This window comes from Rhinoderma darwinii, chromosome 8 (genome assembly GCF_050947455.1).
Source record: "Rhinoderma darwinii isolate aRhiDar2 chromosome 8, aRhiDar2.hap1, whole genome shotgun sequence".
NCBI lineage: Eukaryota > Metazoa > Chordata > Amphibia > Anura > Rhinodermatidae > Rhinoderma > Rhinoderma darwinii.
The window spans coordinates 22495165-22519579 of record NC_134694.1 but is presented as its reverse complement, the minus strand read 5'-3'; the positions used below and the strand labels follow the sequence as shown (position 1 = coordinate 22519579).

The 24415-nt window shown below is 43.9% G+C and overlaps 2 protein-coding genes across 4 annotated transcripts in view; both read left to right on the top strand.

Moving 5' to 3' along the window:
* Positions 1-5285, top strand: part of WDR38 (WD repeat domain 38) — a 35195-nt gene extending 29910 nt beyond the window's left edge. For both annotated transcript variants that reach the window (XM_075834219.1, XM_075834218.1), the window contains exon 9: positions 5012-5285. In XM_075834219.1, coding sequence (XP_075690334.1) covers positions 5012-5101 — 90 coding nt within the window. In that variant the 3' untranslated portion in view covers positions 5102-5285. The remainder of the gene's footprint in view (positions 1-5011) is intronic.
* The window catches only part of RPL35 (ribosomal protein L35), a 210665-nt gene extending 189955 nt beyond the window's left edge, over positions 1-20710 (top strand). The window contains exons 1-4 of one of the 2 annotated variants that reach the window (XM_075835500.1): positions 10933-11034; positions 13417-13553; positions 14612-14693; positions 20525-20710. In XM_075835500.1, the coding sequence (XP_075691615.1) occupies positions 11032-11034; positions 13417-13553; positions 14612-14693; positions 20525-20674 (372 nt within the window). In that variant the 5' untranslated portion in view covers positions 10933-11031 and the 3' untranslated portion in view covers positions 20675-20710. Of the gene's footprint in view, positions 1-10932; positions 11035-13416; positions 13554-14611; positions 14694-20524 lie in introns of those variants that run through there. The other variant, XM_075835501.1, reaches the window with a different exon arrangement.
* Positions 20711-24415: the final 3705 nt, after the last annotated feature.

Genomic DNA, 24415 nt, shown 5'->3' with positions numbered 1-24415 from the left:
ATTATTGTCTACTAATTTATTAAAATGAAGTAAATAGCAGGCTCTAGTTTTCTTATCTAAAATTGAAAATAAATAGGGTTACCATAGCTTGAAGCAGAAAATTCAATCACAATAACATTTGCCAAATACCATTCACAATTCTGTCAGATGTACCTAAGCAACAGCGTACCTCGGCAAGGGGCAAAGTATGAGCCTGTGTATTATAATAGTCTAACCCAATTAAGCACCATTGTGATATCATCACAGTAGAACCCAATCAGGGCCGGACTGGGACTAAAAAATAGCCCTGGCACGCAAACCCCACAAGCCCATGCAATATCACCCTGCTCCCCTCTGCCCACTTCCCCAAAAAATAGTGTCACGCAATGTGCGGCACACTAGCTTTATTTGGCCACGCTCCTCACCACTCCCTAAATTATGTTGACCTCACCATCAGCACAAGTAAAAGAAAGTGGAATATAGAAACACCTGATCACACAGCCATGATATGTGGAGACAGTTGGGTATCTACCAAAAACACTTGATTAGACCCCAAAGATGTACAGTAGCTGTAAGTGAATGACTTACAGTACTGTATGGGACTCACCACCCAGGGGAGCCAGAAGGAGCAGGAGACTGAAATGTAGCACAGGCAAGAGCCAGCATTGAGCTCCACAGCATCACTTTGTGTGCTGGGGCTGGCGGCCTAAGACCTAGTGAAATGCATTATAGAATTTAACAGTAGTGGTTCAGGCAGCCCACACTGTGACATGCTGGAGCGGCCCACCGGGAATCTGCCTGGTCGGACAGATTGTCAGTCCGGCCCTGAACTCAATCAGCACAATTGTAACATCATCACAGTAGAAACTGGGCAAGCACCATTATGACATTATCACAATAGAACACGGGTTTAGCACCATTATCACATCATCACAGAAGAAACCAATTCAGCACCATTGAGACATCATCACATTAGAACCCAGGCCAGCACCATTATTAAATCATCACAGTAGGACCTAATTTAGCATCATTGTGAGATCATCATGGTAGAACTCAGGATAACATCATTGTGACATAATCACAGTAGAGCCCAGTTAAGAATCATTATAAAATCATCACAGCAGAACCCAGACAAACACCATTGTGACATCATCACAGTGAAAACCAAGCCAGCACCATTGTGGCATCACAGTAGGACTCAGTTAAAGAGGCTCTGTCACCAGATTTTGCAGCCCCTATCTGCTATTGCAGCAGATCGGCGCTGCAATGTAGATTACAGTAACGTTTTTATTTTTAAAAAACGACCATTTTTGGCCAAGTTATGACCATTTTTGTAGTTATGCAAATGAGGCTTGCAAAAGTCCAAGTGGGTGTGTTTAAAAGTAAAAGTCCAAGTGGGCGTGTATTATGTGCGTACATCGGGGCGTTTTTAATACTTTTACTAGCTGGGCGCTCTGAAGAGAAGTATCATCCACTTCTCTTCAGAACGCCCAGCTTCTGGCAGTGCAGACACAGAGCGTGTTCTCGAGAGATCACGCTGTGACGTCACTCACAGGTCCTGCATCGTGTCAGACGAGCGAGGACACATCGGCACCAGAGGCTACAGTTGATTCTGCAGCAGCATCAGCGTTTGCAGGTAAGTAGCTACATCGACTTACCAGCAAACGCCGATGCTGCTGCAGAATCAACTGAAGCCTCTGGTGCCGGTGTCCTCGCTCGTCTGACACGATGCAGGACCTGTGAGTGACGTCACAGCGTGATCTCTCGAGAACACGCTGTGTCTGCACTGCCAGAAGCTGGGCGTTCTGAAGAGAAGTGGATGATACTTCTCATCAGAGCGCCCAGCTAGTAAAAGTATTAAAAACGCCCCGATGTACGCACATAATACACGCCCACTTGGACTTTTACTTTTAAACACACCCACTTGGACTTTTGCAAGCCTCATTTGCATAACTACAAAAATGGTCATAACTTGGCCAAAAATGCTTGTTTTTTAAAAATAAAAACGTTACTGTAATCTACATTGCAGCACCTATCTGCTGCAATAGCAGATAGGGGCTGCAAAATCTGGTGACAGAGCCTCTTTAAACACCATTGTGACATAATCACAGTAGCACTAAGACAAACACCACTGTGACATAATCACAGTAAAACCAAGATAAGCACTATTGTGACATAATCTCAGTAGAAACCAAGCCAGCATCATTGAGACATCATCACAGTAGTACCAAGACAAGCACCATTGAGACATCATCACAGTAGAACCTAAGACATGACCATTGTAACATTATCAGAGTGGAACCCAGTTAAGCACCATTGTGACATCAGCACAGTAGAAACAAGACGAGCACCATTGTTACAGTACATGGGAATCTAGGCCAGCACCACTGTGACATTATCACAGTAGGACCAAAGCCAACACCATTGTGACATCATCACAGTAGGACCAAAGCCAACACCACTGTGACATCAACACAGTTAAAACCAGACGAGCACCATTGTGACAACATCGCTGTTGAACCCAAACAAGCACCATTATAACATCATTACAGTAGAGGCCATGCTAGCACCATTGGCGCCCTGTGTTTTGTATTGGTTTAATAATTTTCCCTTGAAGTTAATAAACGGGATTTAAAAGGCCACTGAACACAAAGTAAAAATATTATAAATCTACTATCAAAAGTGCTAGCAATATCATTCACACACATGCATATAAATGTTTCTAGTAGCTCTCAGAACTGGAGATATGTGAAATAAAGTACTGACTATGGGAACAGACATTTTTGTACAATTTGAAGAATACTACAGGGAAGATGGACATATACTTGAGATAAAAGTTTGACAAATCCACAGATTTTGCTGGAATCAGATGTCGGTCTCATGTATATGAGGTCCTCCCAACTGTACCCCGATGGCAGATGTTGGGGGAAAGATGGATCGGGCATGTTGCATTTCAACATACCAGATCTTTTGGTCCTGCAGCAGAGAAACTGCTGGCAGAGGCTGACAGCAACTTATTTCCATCTCCCCCTTGACCACACGTGGCGGATTTCCTCCGCAACTGTCCGCATCAATGCCGCACAGAATCTGCGTTGCAGATTCTGCTGCGGATCTGCACAAAATGTGCAGTAAATTGATGCGGACTAGCTGCTGCGGACTGCGGGAAAAGTGCTTCCCTTCTCCCTATCAGTGCAGGATAGAGAGAAGGGACAGCACTTTCCCTAGTGAAAGTAAACGAATTTCATACTTACCGGCCGTTGTCTTGGTGACGCGTCCCTCTTTCGGCATCCAGCCCGACCTCCCTGGATGACGCGCCAGTCCATGTGACCGCTGCAGCCTGTGCTTGGCCTGTGATTGGCTGCAGCCGTCACTTAGACTGAAACGTCATCCTGGGAGGCCGGACTGGAGACAGAAGCAGGGAGTTCTCGGTAAGTATGAACTTATATTTTTTTACAGGTTGCTGTATATTGTGATCAGTAGTCACTATCCAGGGTGCAGAAACAGTTACTGCCGATCGCTTAACTCTTTCAGCACCCTGGACAGTGACTATTTACAGACGTCTCCTAGCAACGCTCCCGTCATTACGGGAGCCCCATTGACTTCCTCAGTCTGGCTGTAGACCTAGAAATACATAGGTCCAGCCAGAATGAAGAAATGTCATGGCAAAAAAGCAAGACGCATCCGCAGCACACATAACATGTGCATGACAGCTGCGGACTTCATTGCGGAACTTAGAATCTCCATTGAAGTCAATGGAGAAATTCCGCCATGAGTCCGCCACTGCTCCGCAACAGACAGAGCATGCTGCGGACACCAAATTCCGCTCCGCAGCCTATGCTCCGCAGCGGAATGTTACGCATCGTCTAAACGAACACTTCTAAATAGAAGTGGAAGTCAATGCAGAAACGGCTCCGCTGCGGATTAACGCTGCGGAGTGTCCGCAGCGGAATTTAAGTGAAATTCCGCCACGTGTGAACCCAGCCTTAAATAAACATGCACCCTCAATTTTAGGGTGGAGTCGAGAGAAATGGATGTTGGCCAAACAAGCATTTAATTGACACCTATTTGATGTGTATGACTAGTGTAAAGGCCCTTTACGTGGGCCAATTATCTGGCAAACGAGTGTTCACAAAACGCTCGTTCCCGATCATTGTCCTGGTAAACAGGGCAACAATCAGCCGATGAACGGGTAAACGTTCGTTCATCGGCTGATTGTATAGTTTATTAAAATATTATCGTTGTTGGCAGCACATCTCCCTGTGCAAACAGGGAGATGTGCTGCCGACATGATAGAAATGTATGGGGACGAGCGATCAGGGTAATGACCGCTCGTCCCCATCCATAGTTCCTTGTGAAAGGAGCAAACGAGCGCCGATCAACGAGTTGTCTCGTTGATCGGCGCTTGTTTACACGGCCCACATAGGGCCGTGTAAGAGGTCCCTAAAGGTCGTTTTGGCCAGTGCAACGAGCGCCGATCAACGAGACAGCTCGTTGATCAGCGCTCGTTTGCTCCTGTCACAAGGAGCTATGTATAGGGACAAGCACTTGTTACTCCGATCGCTTGTCCCCATACATTATTATCATGCCGGCAGCACATTTCCCTGTTTACACATGTGCTGCCGACAACGATAATATTTCAGTTTTTCAAAACTATACGTCAGCAGATGAACGAGCGTTTGCTTGTTTATCTGCTGATCGCTGCCGTGTTTACACAGGCTTGTCTGCCCGATAATTGCCCAGTGTAAAACCCCCTTCTCCCAGTATGAACTGACTGATAACAGAGAACAATAGACTGCATTTGTCTGCACAGCAAAGGAGATAAGATAAACTTTAGGTATAGTGTCCCTTTATGAACCAGACAGCACCAATTGATGCCATAACATGGGGACATGTGGTTCCAAAGGCAATTATTTGAATGCCGGCATAGGATGTGATTGGGCACATGTAGGGTGAGCCATGGCAAGATGTTTGTTATTTCTTGATTTTAGGATGTATAATAAAATATGAGAAATTCTCTATTTTTCTATTGCAGGGCATGTTGGAGCTGACACATATATGTATATTTTCATTGGAAGGCACCCTAATGCTAGCTGGTGCTATGGGGCTTTACCAATCACAGTAGTCACATGGCGCTAATGTCACACCAAACAATAACATTCTAAGTAGCCATAGTGGTCACAGACTCGTACTCCACCAGTTCCTTGAAGAATACAGACTTTCGAGGCACCAGCAGAAACTTACAGCATTGTTGACTTTGTATCACACAAAAAGAATCATGGGATTTCATTAAAAAAAGACAATATAAAGAGGATCTGTTGGCTTTTCTGACATGTCAGTTTTAGTTATACTTTTTTCCCCAATAAAATAACTATTATGGAAGATCTTTTCATAGAACTCTGAGTTGTGCTGTTCCTCTGTTATTCCTCCTAATAATTTATGAATAAATTGACAACTGGGGGTTGTTGGTGTGTCCCAATACAGACTGACATTGTCCAATCAGAGGAATAGCTAGGAATGGCACATCGCAGAGTTTTAAGAAAAGATGCTCATTCCTCTTCGTAGCAACTGTTTTCGCTGATGGCAGTGGCCTCTCCCAACAGGATAATGCAGGATAATGCGCACTGTCACACTGCAAAAATTGTTCAGGAATGATTTAGGGAACATGACAAAGAATTCAAGGTATTGACTTGGCCTCCAAATTCCTCAATCTGATCGAGAATCTATGGAATTTCCTGGAAACACAAGCCCTATCCATGGAGGCCCCACCTCACAACTTACAGGACTTAAAGCGGTCTGACAACTGATGACCACCGGATAGGTCATCAGTATATCATTGGTGCGGGTCCAACACCCGCACCCCGCACTGTAAAGCCGCTCCGGTGGCCTGCGGGCACGGGATGTTATGGCAGATAATGCTATGTACAGGGCAAGCAGTTGGTTCCGTACATAGCATAGCGGCCGTGCTGCAGAACTGCAGGTCTGCTCCTATTCACTTGAACAGTACTGCAGCTCGGCCTCTATTTCGTTGCCAGAGCCATTGCTTCCGGCATGTACGTCTGGTGCACGGAGGCACGGACCAGCTGATCTGTGCAGGGTCCGGGTGTCGGACCCCCACACAACATGTACTGATGACCTATCCGGTGGATAGGTCATCAGTTGTCAGAAGGTGGAAAACCCCTTTAAAGGGTTTTTCTCATAATCATAAATTATCACCTATCCACAGGATAGGTGACCATTTTCTGATTGCTATGGGCCCCACTGCTGGGACCCCCACAGATCATGAGAACAAGGGTCCCGAACCCCTGTTACTCCGCACTGCTCAACCATAGTGAGGAGGATATTGAATGGAGTGGAAATTGAGCATGCACGCTGCCGCTCCCTTCAATGTCTATGAAAATGACAGAATCAACCGAGTACAGTACTCCTAAAGTTTCCTAAAACTATTTTTATTTATTAGGTTATCAATGCGCTTTATTTGTAGAAAAATTTGCAGCAGCAGGGTCACATGATCAGACACTTGGCGATCACATGGTATACATGGTCTTATAAGTATATGTGTATACAGTATATTGGAAGACAGAAACGGTTACATACCATTTCTGCCTTCTCTTAAACAGTACTTGGCTGTCTCTTGAGGGTGCCATAGGTGCACAATCTTCTTTTTATGGCGCTGTAAATTAAGGCCACCTAATGACCAACAAAACAAAAAAAGGATGTATTGGTGGTCATTTTTGAACACAGAAATATATATTTCATCATAAATATTGGCATTGTTTCTAGAATCTTTTTGGTGTTTCACAGAAGACAGAACCAGCTGTTACTTTTACGGTGGGGATGGTAAATGGATAAATGCCGCCATATTATGGACATGTGAAACCAATGTTACAAAAGTCACATTCTGTGTAAAGCCACATCCCCAAAGCACACCTGGCCAGGATTTGTGGGTAAAAAAAGGTGCCAACCCTAGGGTCCTATGATGCCCCCTTGAAGCTTTTTATAAGCTGGGCCAAAATAGGAGATGGCTGTCATTTCGGCATTTCCACAGTGGCCCCATAACAGAGGAGAATATAAAGTATGGCTGTTTTCAGATAGCAGTCTAATGACCCGATAATAGCACCATAGGGATGTATGGTTCTGTTGGTTCAGGTCATTAGATACGCGGTTGTGACAGGATTTACGCAGTCTGAAACTGGCCTTACTCTTCTGTTCTTCATGTTTGGACTCCGCGTACTGATCACTCAGTGATCATTATCCTGGGAAAATAAGCGGTACCATATAAATTTACCTTCTCCTGGGGCCTGGGGGCAGAATAACAGGTACGCAGGCCCCAGGCTGCCATTTGGGCATCACTGCCTTAGAGCCAAATGCGGGAAAACCCAGCCTAATTACCCATAGCAACTAATCAATCACACATCAGCTTACATTTAATTTAATGTTACAAGTTGCTATGGGCAAACGCCTCGTTTACGCCTGAAAATAGGTCGTGTGAACCCAGCCCTAGTTTGTGGGGAGGTAGATGATTATCCCTCTTAAAGGTGTACTCGGGTAATAAAAAAATTGGCCTTTTTTTATTATAATTATTTACAATTGAGTCTACCGGATTTCCTAAAAAAAAATTGCTGAGCTCCGACTGTTGCTTAGTAACTGAAGACGCAGTGTGTGGGTGACACTGCATGAACCCCATGGTCTTGTGGAGATCCAGCAGTGTAAATATATTCAGTAAGAAGAGCTATGGAGGAACATAATGTCAGAGACCCAGAGCTGGATTTGGATTTATTGGGAATTATACATTACATACTGTATAAGTGGTGCAGTATAGTAACAACATAGAAATCAGCCTTTCCCCTACCAGAAATGGCTGATAACAGGGAATAACAGATTTTATTTACCAAATGAATCACTCTAGGTTTTCTTTCAGTCAGCAGTCAGATATACAGCTGAGTGTAGGGGCTTTGTGGAAGGTAAAGGGGTTAATCCCTCTTTAACACCATATTGGGGGTGGTCCCCAAGCTCTTCCCCTGGAGGACTTGTGTATTACAAGAATACCCATTGATTTCATTGTCATAATGGGACAACCATTTTAATGTTCTTCAGCCACCACAAATTCACTTTTCCTAGCTCAAACAGCACTCGTATGATAACAAGAGAATGATAACAAAAAACGCAAATAATATTCAAGAAGTATTTAACAAAAAATAAAAATTAACCGCAGTCAAAAAAGTTATCTATGACGCTAGGCGACCCTGCCTCACTGCGGGAAAACTGTTCCTTTACTGTAATCATATTTCAGTTTGGGACAGTAGTTCCGCTGGGAGTCAGGGACTTCTAGCGTCATAGATAACTATGATGCTAGGGGCCCGGCTCCCTGCAGTGTGTTCGGTCTGGGAAATGCGTCCGACATAGGACCATATATCACAGACCGAACACGCTCGTTTGAATCCGGCCTAAGAAAAAGTTTTCTCCTGCAACACGGACTATAACCCGCCTACAGGCACTGAGCTAATCAGTTTGTATCCCAGCAGTAGGAGAAACATAGAGGAACAGGTGTACAATGACTGTGAAACAGAACAAATACCACCAGCATAACCTCAAAATAATGGGTGGGTGTTGTAAATTTTCTTTTCTCGTTAATTTCATTGGGGGACACAAGAAACCATGGGATGTCCCAAAGCAGTCCCTGAGGTGGGAAAAAAGAGAAGAAAGGAGATTGTCTAGCAGGATGCCACTGCTGGACACACTTTACGAGAAGGCCCAATTCTACTGATGAAAAGATGTTCTCCTAATAGAATGTGGGGAGTATGAATGAAAGACCAGGGAGACCCCCTGTGCATTAAAGGGGGTCAGGGACTGATGGCTGTATCCTGGAGTGTGCCATAGGTCGGGAAAGGGGGATTCCAAGGATTCTGCCAGTATGCCTCGACTACAGATGAGCAGATCAATCAGAATATGGTTTCATTAAAGACCGGCCTCCCCCTCTGCCCATTCCTCCAGATAATGAGAGAGACTGAGCGCCAGAGGAAACGTTGACAGAATATACAGTCGGAAGGCCGCACCACCCCTTGAGATGAGATGATAAGGTGCAGTTCGGAGGATCTGGAGGTTCCTAATGATCGGCAGGGGTCCCAGCGGTGGGGCACCCAGGAAACAGAAAATGATCACCTATCCTGTGGATAATTTATGATTCTGGTATCTTCAGATCCCAGGGCCCAAGAGACCTAATTTCAGCACTATGCACCCACCCGATGCATAAAAAAACTTGTAACACCCGCCGGAAGCAATTGATGGCTGGAAAAAAATATACCAACCCTCACTGCTTTCATATCTGGGCTCTTCTCTGCCCTGTTGACATGCTCGCTGGAACTTTGCTTGCTGGGTCTTCTGCAGGCGGATGAGTGGACTCATTATTTACACATTTTACTGCAGAAATCTTTATTTATGGGCAGAAAATGCATGGCGCTGAGATGGTATAGTCCTGCTTCACCAACCATTAGGGCTTGTTCAGACGAACGAGTGTAAACTCGGACATGAAAAACGCCCATTTTTCACATCCAAATCGCATGGCAAAAAATAGGACATGATCCGTTAAAAAAACGGCCGTCTGAACGGTCCCATAGAAATACATGAAGCCGTGTGACAACCGTAAAAAAAACGTCTGTCACCCAGACGATATTTACGTTCGTCTGAATAAGCCCTTATTATGTAGAAAAGTTAAATCAACCAAATTCTTACATTTTTAAAGCTATTATCTATAAATATTGTGTCTGTCCAGCTAAATTTGATAACACATGGAACCTATGGCTCAGCTTCCCGTTAACAAATTATTCTCCCCCACGCCTGAGAGCCGCACTGCAGGGATTGTTTATAGGGGCTGCTGCTGCGCCCACTCCCTTGTAACAACCATCCTATCATTGTTAATATACTAGCGTGCCCCTTATAGCCCACTCAACTGGTTTATATTGTCACTGCCGGCCCAAAAACTGGCATCTAATTTGAATCTTGTAGATGGGTGGCTGTGACAGCCTACATTCTCATCTCCTGCAGGGCATATCTTTTCTAACCTGCGCAAGGCCTGAATCACACCTATATATATATATATACATACTGTTATCCTACTGACAGTAACCCTATTCATTACATGTAACAAATTTGTATATTGACTTGGATCCTTGCGCTGTTTATTTTTTTCTTTTGTATTTGTCAATAAAGCAAGTTTAAAAAAATAAATATTACCTATATGGTAAATCGGGGCATAACATCCGTTAATTGTATTACCATATTAATGCGGTACAGAAGGAAAAATTTACAACAAGGAAAGTCTGTTTCATATGATAGATCATTTCTAGTATTCTATTAATTACGAACCTAAGCAAACGTAAGGGGGTTATCTAGAGGATTATGGACCTTGATTAAAGGGATTCTATAGGATTACCATTTAAAAGGGGTGTCCAAACATGACAACCCCATCTATATGCACCGCTGTCCAATGCGTGTAAAGCGGTCCCCCACTTTGGATCCCCTTTTACTAGACAGAGCAAAAAACTGCTGGAAAGTAGCTATGACATAATGGGTGCCCCTAAGTATTACATGATCACCAGTTCATTTGAATGGGCAGGCTGCAGGGCATTATGGGAGTTGTAGTCTTGCAGGTCAGAGCCCCAGGTCAGAGAGCAGCGTATTAGAGAGCGATTGCTCCAGTAATGTTTTAGCTTTGTAGTTAACAATACTTTAATATAAAATCTAAGTGACACACAAAGATCCAAAACCTATTGATATACTCCCAGGCTCACCCAGCTGTATATCTGGAAACTATTGAAATAATCATGTCAAAAATAATGTTGGTATTAAAATATTTATTATAATTATTTGTGTTTAATTAAACAAAAAAAAGTGCAAAATACGTTAAAATTAATGACTTGCGCGCTGACTGCATGGACTGTACCATTACGCTTTCACCGTCTCCCCCTACATATCTACACAATGGAAACGTCCATCACCCGGAAGAACTCTCCTGCCAGGTGACCCCTCCCTTTCCTCTGGCAGCCAGCGGCGACAATGGTGAGTTGTGACTACCCGTCCGGTATAATCCGGTGACATCCGAAGTTTTGAGCAATTTATTCACGGTTTACGTTCGCTTATAATATAACGGAAAGTCTGGGGTTCGTGTGCGGGGTTGTATTGTCCCACCGCGGGGAAGGACGGGCTGGATAAATGGGTTGTTGTATGTTCCCCCTCCCGGTAGCTCAGTAGTATGGCCGCCCGCACTGTTGGTGTAGTATTGCCGCTCTGGACAGCGCCTCATATCCAGGCGCAGGTGTTCCTAAGCAGAGCTAGTAGTCTGGTCTCACATGTATGTCAATATTTTAAAAAATGCCAATTATGAGTTAATGTAGTCGAGGCGGACTTTTTTCTCGACTTCCACTGGTCACCCCCTACCCAACCGGCAGTGGCTGCTAACAGGGAGCAATAGACTACATTGAACTTCACAGCAAGTCTATAGGTGCTGCCTTTGATGCCCTTCTAGGATAGATCTCCCCCAGTCCTTCTGGGATTGTGTTGATACATACCCCAGCTGGGCCTGGCAGGTACTACTACTCATCTATTACTTCTGCCACAGATCCTACATTCGTTTGACTGGGACCCTTGTAGGAGTCTCTGCTTTGTATCTTTTTATTTGCTTGTCTCCGCTATAAAGTAATAAAGACGAGTCTAGGATATATTACACGTTCCGATGTGGGTTGTGTTAAGTGCCGATCAACGAGACCGTTTGTTGATCGGCGCTCACTTGCTCCTTTCATGTATGAGGACGAGCACTCGTTACTGCGATCGCTCGTCCCTATACGTTTATATCATGTCGACTGCACGTCTCACTGTTCACCCCGGCAGATCTGCTGCCGACAATGATAATAATTTCTGTATTTAAAAGATAGAATTAGCCGATGAACGAGTGTTTGGCCGGTGTAGAAGGGCCTTTAGATGTGATCTCAGGAGCCAAGTCCTTCTGGTAGTGTGTGCTTGTCCGGTGACATAAAATTGATGACCTAGCCTCCTTATAGGCCATCAAAATCTAAACGATGGGGGTCCGACGCTCGTCACGATCATCTATGTGAAGGGTCTGCGGCGCTCTGGAGAACACTGCTTTCCCTTCGTTCCTTATCTCTTCCCAAGCGAAGAAGCTGTAATACTGTGCACGGCTCGTATGAATGTGACAGCGTTGTGCTGAGCTGTGTAAGCGGTGAGGGCAAAAGGGGGCGCATCACCGCATTTTAGGTATGTTTGCACAGGGTGGTTATGCTGCGTAAAATCACACCACGTATCCGCCCTGGGAGCCGCAGGGAATTCCATCCGGAAAAGCCGTACCAAATTGTGTTGCAGTTTTTCAGGTGGAATGTCCGCTGTGGTAAACGGCACATATAATAAAAAAAATAAGTTTTGACACTTGCGTAGCCGTGGCGATGCAGGCCGGCCTCCTGGGATGAAACATCATCCAAGGAGGCAGGCCTGGACGAAGAAGCACGGAATTCTTGGTAAGTAAAAAAATTTTTTAAGCAGCAAGAGCGCAAATTCGCCTGACATGATGCGGATTAAAAAAAAAACGCACCACAGGTCAATTTCTAGCAGTTTTTTTCCCCGCTCATCGTTTATGCCTTGTGTGGATGAGATTTGTTAGGGTATGTGCACACGCTAGCTGTCATTTACGTGTGAAAAGACAGACTGTTTTCAAGAGAAAACAGCTGCCTCGTTTCACACGTAAATGCTCCTCGCATTTTGCGAGCCGTCTGAGACGCTCGTAAATCTTGAGCTGTGCTTCATTGAGTTCAATGAAGAACGGCTCAAATTACGTGGCAAAGAAGTGCCCTGCACTTCTTTGCCGAGGCAGTCCATTTACGTAGTCGTTTGACAGCTGTCAAACGACGACTCGTAAATTACAGGTTGTCTGCACAATACGTCAGCAAACCCATTCAAATGAATGGGCAGATGTTTGCCGACGTATTGTAGCCTTATTTTCAGACGTAAAACGAGGCATAATACGCCTCGTTTACGTCTGAAAATAGGTCGTGTGAACCCAGCCTTAAAATCCCATCCACTCTGCTGCTACTGTATTATGCTGCGGATTTTCCACGGTATTTGCACTACACCGGGACTTGTCCATGAAAAGAGAGTCCAATACAGAGCCCTGTGGAACCCCACTGGTAACTGCGACCCACTCTGAGGATGTACCATTAATAACCACCCTCTGTTTTCTATCACTGAGATAGTTACTTATATTTTCCCCAGTCCCAGCATGCTCGTGTTATATACCAACCTTTTATGCGCCGCAGTATTAAACGCCTTTGAAAAGTCTAGATACAAAGGCTGAAGTCACACGTGCCTGATGTTTGTAACGTACGATGAGGGGGAAGAGCAACAAAACAATAATTCTAGTTTTACTTTTAACAGGCAAAAATCAAGGCCCGAGACCTGCGCGGTAAGAAGAAGGAAGAGCTTCTGAAGCAGCTGGATGACCTTAAAGTAGAGCTGTCTCAGCTGAGAGTCGCGAAGGTGACAGGAGGCGCCGCTTCTAAGCTGTCAAAGATGTGAGTATATTCAGCCTGTTTACTGGAATGGGTTATACACATCAAGCCAAGGTCCAGGGTTTAGTTTTTTCTGTCACTGGGGTCATACATCTTTACTGTCCTCTCCCAGTTCCAGGTGCTGTGCTGGATGTGACGTGTGGGTAGGTGATGATTTATGATATTGGGAATACCCTTCACTTTCTTACTGCCGCTTTTGACAGAATCTGTTATAGGGGCTCCTAAGCAAGCCTCCAATGCAGATGTGAACAGAGCCTTATGGAGCTCTTCTCGTGGTTCCTTTAGATGGCCATGCTGAAAATTTAGTTGTCGTTTTTCTATAGAAGAAACGGGTGCCAAATATAAAAATGTCAAGCCTGTGTCACTGGCGACTAGTTCCCGCATTCTAGATATCCTGGAGAACTTGCTGTCATTCACAAATCGTAGGAGAGCGGGTAAATTTCCTGTATCGAGGAGTGAGCTGCTTAGATGAAGTGAAAGAGACCTTTTTTAAGTGAAGAGATGGGAATCTATGGAATAAATGGCCAAAGCCAGAGTCTCAAATGAGCAGCGCACCCTTTATCGTGCAAGTCCTACATGGTTGCTAGAAAGGAGTATATCTCGCACAGCCCCATCAGATATGAGACTGGGTACCTTGCCGTTCCCAACATATGACAACACTCAGAACCTAGAACGTATTATAGAGCCACCGGTGTCCTGTACCATTGGGACGGTAGCTCCATTTAAAAAAAATAATACAAGGAAATCTTTTACCGCAAAAGTAACACGTGGTAAAAAAGGGGGGGGGTGCTAATGGGATGGAGGAGACAGTCCTGCAACAAAGCTGGTACATTGTGCATGTTGACGCCATGTCCTCCTAGACGGCCCGACAGAAAATTAGGAGAGGGGTTTCACTGAGGGACTATGAACAAAGTACAGATTTCATGGTCAAACCCAAGATCTGAAGAGGGAAGTCCAGGCCGAAACTATGGGTTGTAAAACACTGGGGTGCAGGTCAGTTGGTGTTTTGTTAATGGTCAACGTGTGTTCTGTATCATTATTTTCCGTTCATTTTCCCTCAGCCGTGTTGTCCGTAAATCCATCGCCAGAGTTCTGACTGTGATCAACCAGACGCAGAAAGAAAACTTAAGGAAGTTTTACAAAGTGAGTAATTTTCGCCTGTTTTATAGAACTGAGGATGAATGAAGTGACCATTTTGAGTTTTCTCCACGTGTGTCCTAGAAAAAAAAGGAATGGGGTACATTGTAGTTCTACATCTTTTTATTTGGTTCTGTGACCAGTTTAATAGAGGGACTCTGTATGCAGCCTCCGTGGGGCGACGTATTCTTTATACCCGATAGTTCTGGTGGGATCCGCTAAAAATCGAATGTGTGTTAGCAGCCTAAGCTTATGTTCTGGTGGTCGAAACCAAACCCACATACAGTAGCCCATGGTCTCACCATTTTGCCGATAACACTGGTATTACCGGCAAAATCATATGCCCATTGGCCACCGAATGTGGGTGTGATTTTGACGGCATGTGCCTGCCGCAGCATTGGAGTGTACCCTGACTGTAAGTGGAAATTCAACAATCCTTTTCCCCCCCTGGGAATTGGCACTGTCAGAGGATTCTTTCCATTTCACTGTTAAAATAAACCGGCGTACAGCGTATTAAAGGGGTTGTCCACATTTTATTTTTTCTATTCGTTTATTTGTAGAATAGGAAATCCTACAGATTTTTAATATATGTGTATTTAAAATTCTGATCACATATAGTTTAGTGCAGTTGTCTGTCTAAAAAGAAATGGTATAGCCCACAGATTTGTCCATAACAAAGCACCTATAGGATAACTGATTGGACAGTCATGTGACCAATGGCATTCAGGTAACACTGTCCAGGTATATAACAGGTAAAGAGATTCTTAAGGAGCAGAAGTTATAAAGTATTTCTACCTACAGCAACATCTCCTCATGGTGTCTGAGGGGCAGCTCTTACATTCTTCTCCCTGCTGTATGTGTGGTGTTTTTTATTTAACTTTATTAACAACATGACATCACCTAGAGACAGGCAGTTATTTTAGAAGTCTAGAGATGGTGGAATAATGCTAAACATTTGATTCACTCATTAGTCCTAATCACATTGTGTGCCGGGTCACATGACTGACGCCATGCTTAGTCCTGTTCATTTGGCCTATGGATACATTACACAGGATTAATCTGTGGGCTATACAATTCTACTGTGACAGGGGCCTCATGCACTATATTGTATGTGAGCTGAATTTCTAATACATGTACATTAGAAAACTGATTTCTTCTTCCACATATAAGTAAAAAAAACAAACTGGACCAACCCCTTTAAGGCCCCATGCACACTTCCATGTGCCGTTGAACGGCTGCTAATGACGGTTCCGTGAATCACAGACCGAACACGCATGGCTTACATGTGCAGTCCGTTGTTTCACAAACCAAATCGATGCAAAGGCAAAGACTGTTCCGTCAAAAACGGGCAGGAGTAGGACCTGCACTACTTTTGACGGTTTGGCCGCACATTTACGTTAAGGCTGGGTTCACACGAGCATGTTACGTCCGTAATGAACGGAACGTATTTCGGCCGGAAGACCCGGACCGAACACAGTGTAGGGAGCCGGGCTCCTAGCATCATAGTGATGTACGATGCTAGGAGTCCCTGCCTCTCCGTGGAACTACTGTCCCGTACTGTAACCATGATTACAGTACGGCACAGTTGTCCTGCAGAGAGGCTGGGACTCCTAGCGTCGTACATCACTATGATGCTAGGAGCCCGGCTCCCTGCACTGTGTTCGGTCCGGGTCTTCCGGCCGAAATACGTTCCGTACATTACGGACGTAACATGGTCGTGTGAACCCAGCCTAAGTCCTCATGCATACGACCGTAAAAACACCCGTTATTGCAGGTCGTAATTACGACCCGCAATAACGGGCTCATAGACTTGTGTTACCCACGGGTACCTTCCCGTTTTCTCACGGGAAGCTGCCCATGCCGTTAAAAAAATAGAACATGTTCTATTTTACGGGCCGTGCTGCTATACTTTATAATGACAGCACGGCTCGCAAAAGCGGCCGGCCGTGCCCGCCCGTGCTCGTAATTACGAGTCGTGATTACGAGCACGGTCGTGTGCATGAAGCCTAAAACATAAGTGTGCATGGCCCCATTGAAATGTGTCAGGGTGCTATTAGTTAAAAAAAAAAAAACAAAAAAAACTGAAGTGGGCATGAGGCCTAAGGAACTGGTTTCTTTTTTTTCTTTTTTTGGGCTAAAAATGCTGTGGCCAGATGTCCGCTGGGATTCAATAGGGAAGTCGTAAACGCACTTCAAACAAAAGCATTTATTTGTTTGTCTTTTGGTCAGTAGCATAAATGTGTGAAAGAAGGTTGAGGCTAGAATTACACGTACAGGTTTTTTAGCCAAACGCAGGAAGGACCCAGTAGTGCGTCCTAAAATAAATAGTAGAAGTCTTTCCGTTACGGTGCTCACGCGTGGCGTACTTGCATTGCGTCTCCTCAGCGTAAAAATACGCTGCAGAAAAATACAGTGTATGCCTACGGGAAAATTATTATAAAACGCAGAAAGGTTTCTCTAATTCTTGCGTTGCTGAATAATTTTTTTCCCCATATATTGTAGTTTTCCGCAAATTATTTTTACGCTGGGGAAACTCAATGCCAGTATGCCACATGTAGGGATGTCACGATACCAGAATTTGGACTTCGATACCGATACTTTGTGTAGTATTGCAATTTGATACCAAAACGATACTTTGCCAAAAGTAATTAAAAAAAAAAGTTCTTCCGTATTCTGGATAGAGGCACGAGAGGTGTGATGATGAATTTTGAATGTGCCTCACATTAATAGTAATTAACCCCATCATGTTTCTCAGTCATAATTGACAACATTGGGTTAATGAGTAAGGTACATGATGGGGTTAATCACTATTAATGTGAGGTACACGGAGGTTCAAAATTTATAATCCCTTGTGCCTCACATTAATAAGTGGAAGAAAAGTTCTAATTATTTTTTTTTTTTTATAGCGTACACATCACAAATGACACAAATAATTTGTTGTGGGAATATGCCAATACCGAATGTGTATATTTTATGTATTGAGACTTCTTTTAATGTTTATTGTAAAAAAAGTTGTTTTTTTTTATTTAACATTACTTTGCGTTTACTTGTTTATTTTTAAACTTTAACCCCTTAGTGACCACCAATACGCCTTTTCACATGATTCACTAATGGGCTTTAGGCTAGGCTGACGCCTTTTCACGTCAGCCTAGTCTAAGTCCTGCACGGGTCTCCCGTGCAGGCAGGAGCCGGGGCTCTGCTGTCTGATGACAGCTGAGCTCCTGCTCCAACGCCCGCGATCGAAGTTTACTTCGATCGCGGCCGTTTAACCCGTTAAATGCCGCCGTCAATAGCGACCGCGGCATTTAACTTTGTTTACAGAGGGAGCGCGCTTCCTCTGTCACCCATCGGCGGCCCGCGAATGCAATCGCGGGTCTCCGATGGGGTGTCATGGCAGCCGGGGGCCTGATAAAGGCCCCCAGGTCTGCCCTGGACATATTCCTGTTAGGACGCGCCGGAGGCACGTCCTAACAGATTGCCTGTCAGATTTACACTGACAGGCAATAATGCTCTGGTATACGAAGTATACCAAAGCATTATAGCAGCGATCGGAACATCGCACAGTAAAGTCCCCTAGTGGGACTAATAAAATCAGTCATCAAAGTGAAATAAATATTATTAATAAAAAGTACAGTAAAAAAATCCATTTTTTTCCATAAAAAGTGGTTTTATTTAGTAAAAGTGTAAAAAAAAAAAAAAAAGTACATATGTGGTATTGCCGCGACCGTAATGACTCCATTAATAAAGTTAATATGTAATTTAAACCGCAAATTGAACACCGTCAAAAAAAAACATGGCGAAATTGCAATTTTTTTCTATTGCCCCCCAAAAAAGTCATAATAAAAATGAATCAATAAGTCCCATGCACCCCAAAACAGTACCATCCAAAACTACGTCTTGTCCCGCAGAAAACAAGCCCAAAAAATCACTACATTGATGGAAAAATAAAAAAATTACGGCTCTTGGAAAGCGACGATGCAAAAGCAAATAATTTTAGTTCAAAAGTGTTTTTATTGTGCAAAAGTCGTAAAACATAAAAAAACCTCCACATATGTGGTATCGCCGTAATCGTACCGACCCATAGAATAAAGGTAACATGTTATTTACGTCGCATAGTGAACGGCGTCAATTTAAAAACGCATAGAACAATGGCGGAATTTCAGGTTTTTTTTATAATCCCCCCCAAAAAGGTTAATAAAAGTTAATATAAAAATTATATGTACCCAAAAATGGTGCCATTAAAAAGCACAACTAATCCCGCAAAAAACAAGTCCTCATACAGCTATGTAGATGAAAAAATAAAAAAGCTATAGCTCTTTGAATGCGACTATAGAAAAACGAATAAAATGGCTTGGTCATTAGGGCCTAAAATGGGCTGGTCACTAAGGGGTTAATGTACTGACATAAATCTATATACGGATAGTACACAGGCAGTGGTTAGGACATACCTCAGTATGCCCTAACAGGAAATATGGTCAGACAGCCCTGGGGTCCATATATGGTATGGCCCTCGATCGTGTGTCAGGGATTCCCTGTGACGCGATCCGAGGGGCACTCCCCCCTTCTCATTTTCCCCCTTCACGCGGGGATCAGCTTTAATTGCAGCGTTCATGGGAATATCGGCGAAGATGAGAGGTTTCTCTCTCCGCCGTTAGTCAGGCTGCGGCCGTGTATTACAGCCATTGCCCCACTCCTGACTACAAGTCAGCATGAGGTGTTGCGGCCGGCGCTGCACTGAGTGGCGGCGCAGGCACTGAAGATAGAACATGGGGGGTGTTTTGTAGTGTGCCCGGCATGTTCTGTCTTCAGTGCCGCTGGTCGCATCACCTAATGCTGGCTGCACGCACTTGTCCTGACTCAGGAGCGGGGCAATGACTGTATTACACAGCCGCAGCCCCGCTCTCATAAATTCATGTGTTACTATACTAAGATGTGTGGCTGCGCAGCTTCCTATCGAAATACATTAAGCAACGGTATCGAACCATTTGAGGGTGCACGGCATCATGCATCCCTAGCCACATGTGAGCGCACCGTAAAGAATTTTTATCTTCTCATTTCGTAGTGCATGTTTGTCAGTTATGTAACTGTACGTAAACCTGTCACACCTATGCATAAAGATACCAGACAATTATGGTTACAATTTGTTGACAATTGCTGTAACAGCCATTCAAAAGCGAAGTGTAAAGGTCCAAAAAGGTCAAAAATCACATGACTGTTGATCTTGCATCGCTAAATATATTGTCACAGGAACAGATTGAGTATTGTACATGAAACGTTCCTGAGACTTGTGATCAGTTCTGTAACTCCAGTTTTAAGGGTCATTTGTCGGCTCCTTAGAGAAGAGCTGTGTGTGAGTGTTAGATTATCCGTGTTATAGATGGTCTCTAGTGACAACCGGCTTCACACGGTACATTTCTCGCATGCTGTAGGTGTAGACTTTAGTTTTGATCCAGCAAGACAATCACCCAGCACTGGGCTCTGTTATTGGCTGCAGTGTGAATGACGTCTTGCTATAGTAACTTCCACCAGGAGGCTGGTTTCCAGCTGTCAATAGTTGGTTTTGCTTCTTGGTGAAAACATGTATTGCTTTATTATGAGCGGCAGATGTCATGGGTATTTGCCTTTTTCTTCCATCTGTTCTCTCAAGAATGCTACCTAATGAGAAAGCTGGAAACTCGCTGTCAAATGTACTTGTACAATGCCTATAGCACCGACATCCTGCACAGGGAGAACTGAAACTCAATAAAGTTATTTCAGAAGTCACTACCTGCTGGTGGCTACTTCTCAAGGGTGTTCCTGCCAGGATTTCCAATTCTAATAAAACTTTCTATAAACAGGGCAAGAAGTACAAGCCATTGGATCTGAGGCCAAAGAAGACCAGGGCCCTGAGGCGCAGGCTAAACAAGCACGAAGAGTCCCTGAGGACTAAGAAACAGCAGAGAAAAGACCGGCTGTACGCTGTGCGCAAGTTCGCTGTTAAGGCATAAGTGTCATGATCTGAATAAACTCTTTTGGGTAAATTATCGGTTGTCTTATTATTTTTTTTTATTTTCTTGATTTAGGGCTCACGCACACAACCAAGCCTTGTGTGATGTGCTCTATAAAATGACAGGAATGTAACCAGAAATAATTATGCCTGAAATTTATTTCTAAAGCAATTAGAGGAACATCCATGCCTTTAGGAATGATTTAAGAACTATTATACGTACAAGAAGCGGTCTAATCTTCCATAGTCTATTTGAGCACAGCACAAGGACCAAGTACATGTTTACCCAGTAAAAGACTATACTGCACTACCGGCGTTTTCTGTCTCCCATTGATTTCAATGGGGTTTTTGTGGCAGATAACGCCTCAAGATAGGGCATGTTGCTTTTTCCTGCGACCGTTCTTTTCACTCACAGCAAAAATAACTCCTTTACCTCACATTTACATCAATGGGAGGCAGTTTCGGCCATTTTTTGGGGTACTTCCACACGTACAGGAAGGAATTTCGACGCAAGTCTGGCAAAAACCTGTGTTTAAATGTGGATATAGCTGCCGATTTTGCCCCATGTGTATTGGGGTTGAAAATCCGTATCATGGTTGACATGCAGCGGATGTGCATCTGCAGCATGACCACCATTCCATGTGTATTTTTTCCGCTACATGTATAGTGTTGTGAATCCCCATCCACATGTTGTTGTACTGCATTTTCCTGTAGACTTCCACACAGCTAATCTATTTCTGAACTTGGCCTTAGAGAAAGGAGAGGACCTTACTTTTGTATCTTCAACTTAAAGTATTTGTTTCTCCGCTGAGGACGTAGAAACGATCTTCAAAACTATTAAGGGAACTATGAATATTGAAGATGTCTAGAAACCAAAATCTGTCCAGGGTGAAATGCTTCTGGGGTCTAAGGGCAAGATGCAGAAGAATGTTTCCAGTTAGCAAAACTCATAAAGAATTAATATTGCTAGAGTGGGTTTGAAAAGAAATTGGTTGTTCCTAGAGATTTTAGAAAGACTTCTGTTTAACTCTGATTAAAAAATTTGGCATGACATTTCTAAAGTAGTCGATCAGACAGCAAAAGTAATCCAAAAAACTACCCTGTGAGGACTACTCGGCTCCAAGACTGATAGAGTGATAGTCTTATATATATTTTTTTTTAAAAAAGACTATCACCTCATTAAAGGGAATGTGTTGCCAGTAAAACATGTTTGTTTTTTTTAGTTAAACAATTAGTGTGTAGGTGATTAAACATTGTTCTAATTATTTTCACGAGTCAGGAAATATTATAAATTGGATTCAATTTATAATATTTCCCAGCACTGGTCACTAGATGGAGCAATTCCCAAAATTGCAGCATTGCATGTGGTAAAGCAACCACATTGCTTTATGCTGCAAAATTGGGAAAAAATCCCTCGCTCTAGTGAGCTCTCAGAATCCCCCCCCCCTCCTTTTATCCTGGCTAGTGCCGGGAGAAACGAGGGGTTTGAACGGTCTAACCTACACTGTCGCCATTTTTTGAGCTAACACACAGTGTAGAAGGTTTACATACAGTAGTAAACACACACAAACACGAACATACATAGAAATCTCTTACCTGCTCCAGTCGCCGCCGCTCCCTCCGGTCCGTCTGCTGCCGCTGCTCCATGTGCACAAGTCCGGAAGCCGCGACCGGAAGTAGTAATCTTACTGTCCGGCCGCGACTTCCGGTCCACAGGAAAATGGCGCCGGACGGCGCGCATTTCAAATTGAACTGTGTGGGAGCGGCGCATGCGCCGTTCCCACACAGCGGCGTACATGTTAGTGGATGGAACGGGCCCCGTTCGCAGTCCCTATGGGACTGGAGCTGCCGTATTCCATGTCTGTATGTGTCGTTAATCGACACATACAGAAATGGAAAAAAAAATGGCAGCCCCCATAGGGAAGAAAAAGTGTAAAAATAGAAAAAAGTAACACACAAATAAATCTAAACGTTTTTAATAAAACCCTAACATAAAACTGATATAAAAAAAAAAACATTTGGTGACACTGTCAATGTTGCAGCCACTTCTGTGGCTAGATCTTTGTTTTTATGGATCAGCCAGTTGGAAAACCAAGTTAAACAGATCATAGAAAGTCTTCACCTTCTGAAGGTAGCTACAGGGTCCCTGGCCTAAGCTTCCTCGAAGACTCCAAGATTTGGAAATCAGTATTAAGAAATCTTGCTCTTAAAACTCTGTGGCTGAAGACTTGGTATGGGGGCACTATCAAAAAAATAAGTTGGCAGATTTGCTAAGTTTTCGACAGCATAAGCTTAGACTAGACGCTCTGAAAGCGCACTCTGAATTTCTCAGTGGAGCGCGCTATATGATTAATTTGGTGCATCTTGCTAGGCTCTTCCTTATACCAACTTCGTTAAGTTAGTTTTAGTTTGGTGCATTTTAAGCCACGCCCCCTTCCCTGCTAAGCCACAATTTTTTATTTTTTCTAGATAAGGCACAAACTTCTATTCTTTGGCATGTTTGCATGATAAATTCACCTAAGTTTTTCTACACATTCTAGATTTAGACGCAGTAGTAAATCTGCCCCAATGCTGTTATCAACAGGCTGGTAGGTTGAATTCTTATCTTTTCCTCCAAAAAAAAGTGAATCACCTGACAACGTTCCCTTTTGCTCCATTAAAGTTAGTGTGTTGGGGTCTTGTCATGTGATGAGTCTGACAGGAGGCCTCTCCAGATTTTCCTTTTAGGAACCATGACCATGCCTCTCAACAGGAAAACACAAATTCTTCAGGTAAAAACCTCCCTGTATTGGTGGACAGGTTCCTTGAAAAGAGACTCTATGGTCCCTCTCCCCATTCATAGCGATAACAATAGTTGTAAGTCCATAAAGCATCGCAATTTATAGCAGAGTAGGAAATCTGCTCAATGTCCGCTTCTGAATTTGACCATAAATAAATTATATATAATATATATATTCAGACAATATGACCGCACTAGCCTTCCTGCATCACCAACGGCACCAGACGTCGTCCTCTTTAAAGAGAACCTTTCACTAGCCCATACACGTACAGCAGAGTGCACCATGTTGTAGGCACTACTGCACAGACCCTGGGGCACTTTAAACTACCTGTCCAGCCTCGTTTTTGAGATATCTGTGGCGTTCTATTTGGTGCTCGATATGTAAATTACTCCCTGTACTGTCAGGCGTCTATTTTCATGAAAAGGGTGGGGTGGTGCGATACTTAGCGCTCTGAGACTATCCAATCAGCTACGGACAGCGTCAGAGCAGCTTGTGCTGTGTGATCTCGCTCTCTCTCGCAAGGTCACACCATCTTATCACTGTCTGACCAGAGCTGGAGAGCGTGCGCACGCACACAGCTCCAACGCCGCATCTACGGAAAAGGAGAGGAACAATTCACTGTCAGCTGATTGGACAGTGTCAGAGCGCTAAGGATCACCCCCCTGCCCTTTCTATGGAAAAAAAAAACGCCCCACTGACCGCACAGGGGGTAATTTACAGGTAGGGCACCAAATATAATGGCACCGATATCTCAAAAACGGAGGAGGCTAGATGGGTAGTTTAAAGTGCCCCAGGGTCTGTGTAGCAGCGCCTATATAACATGGTGCACTCAGCTACACATGTATGGGCTAGTGAAAGGTTCTCTTTAAAAGCTAGTCAACAAGATCTTCTGATGAGCGCTAGAGTCCGTACACTCACTTTCACCAATTTGCCTGAAGGGTGTAGACAACAGGTCAGCAGAC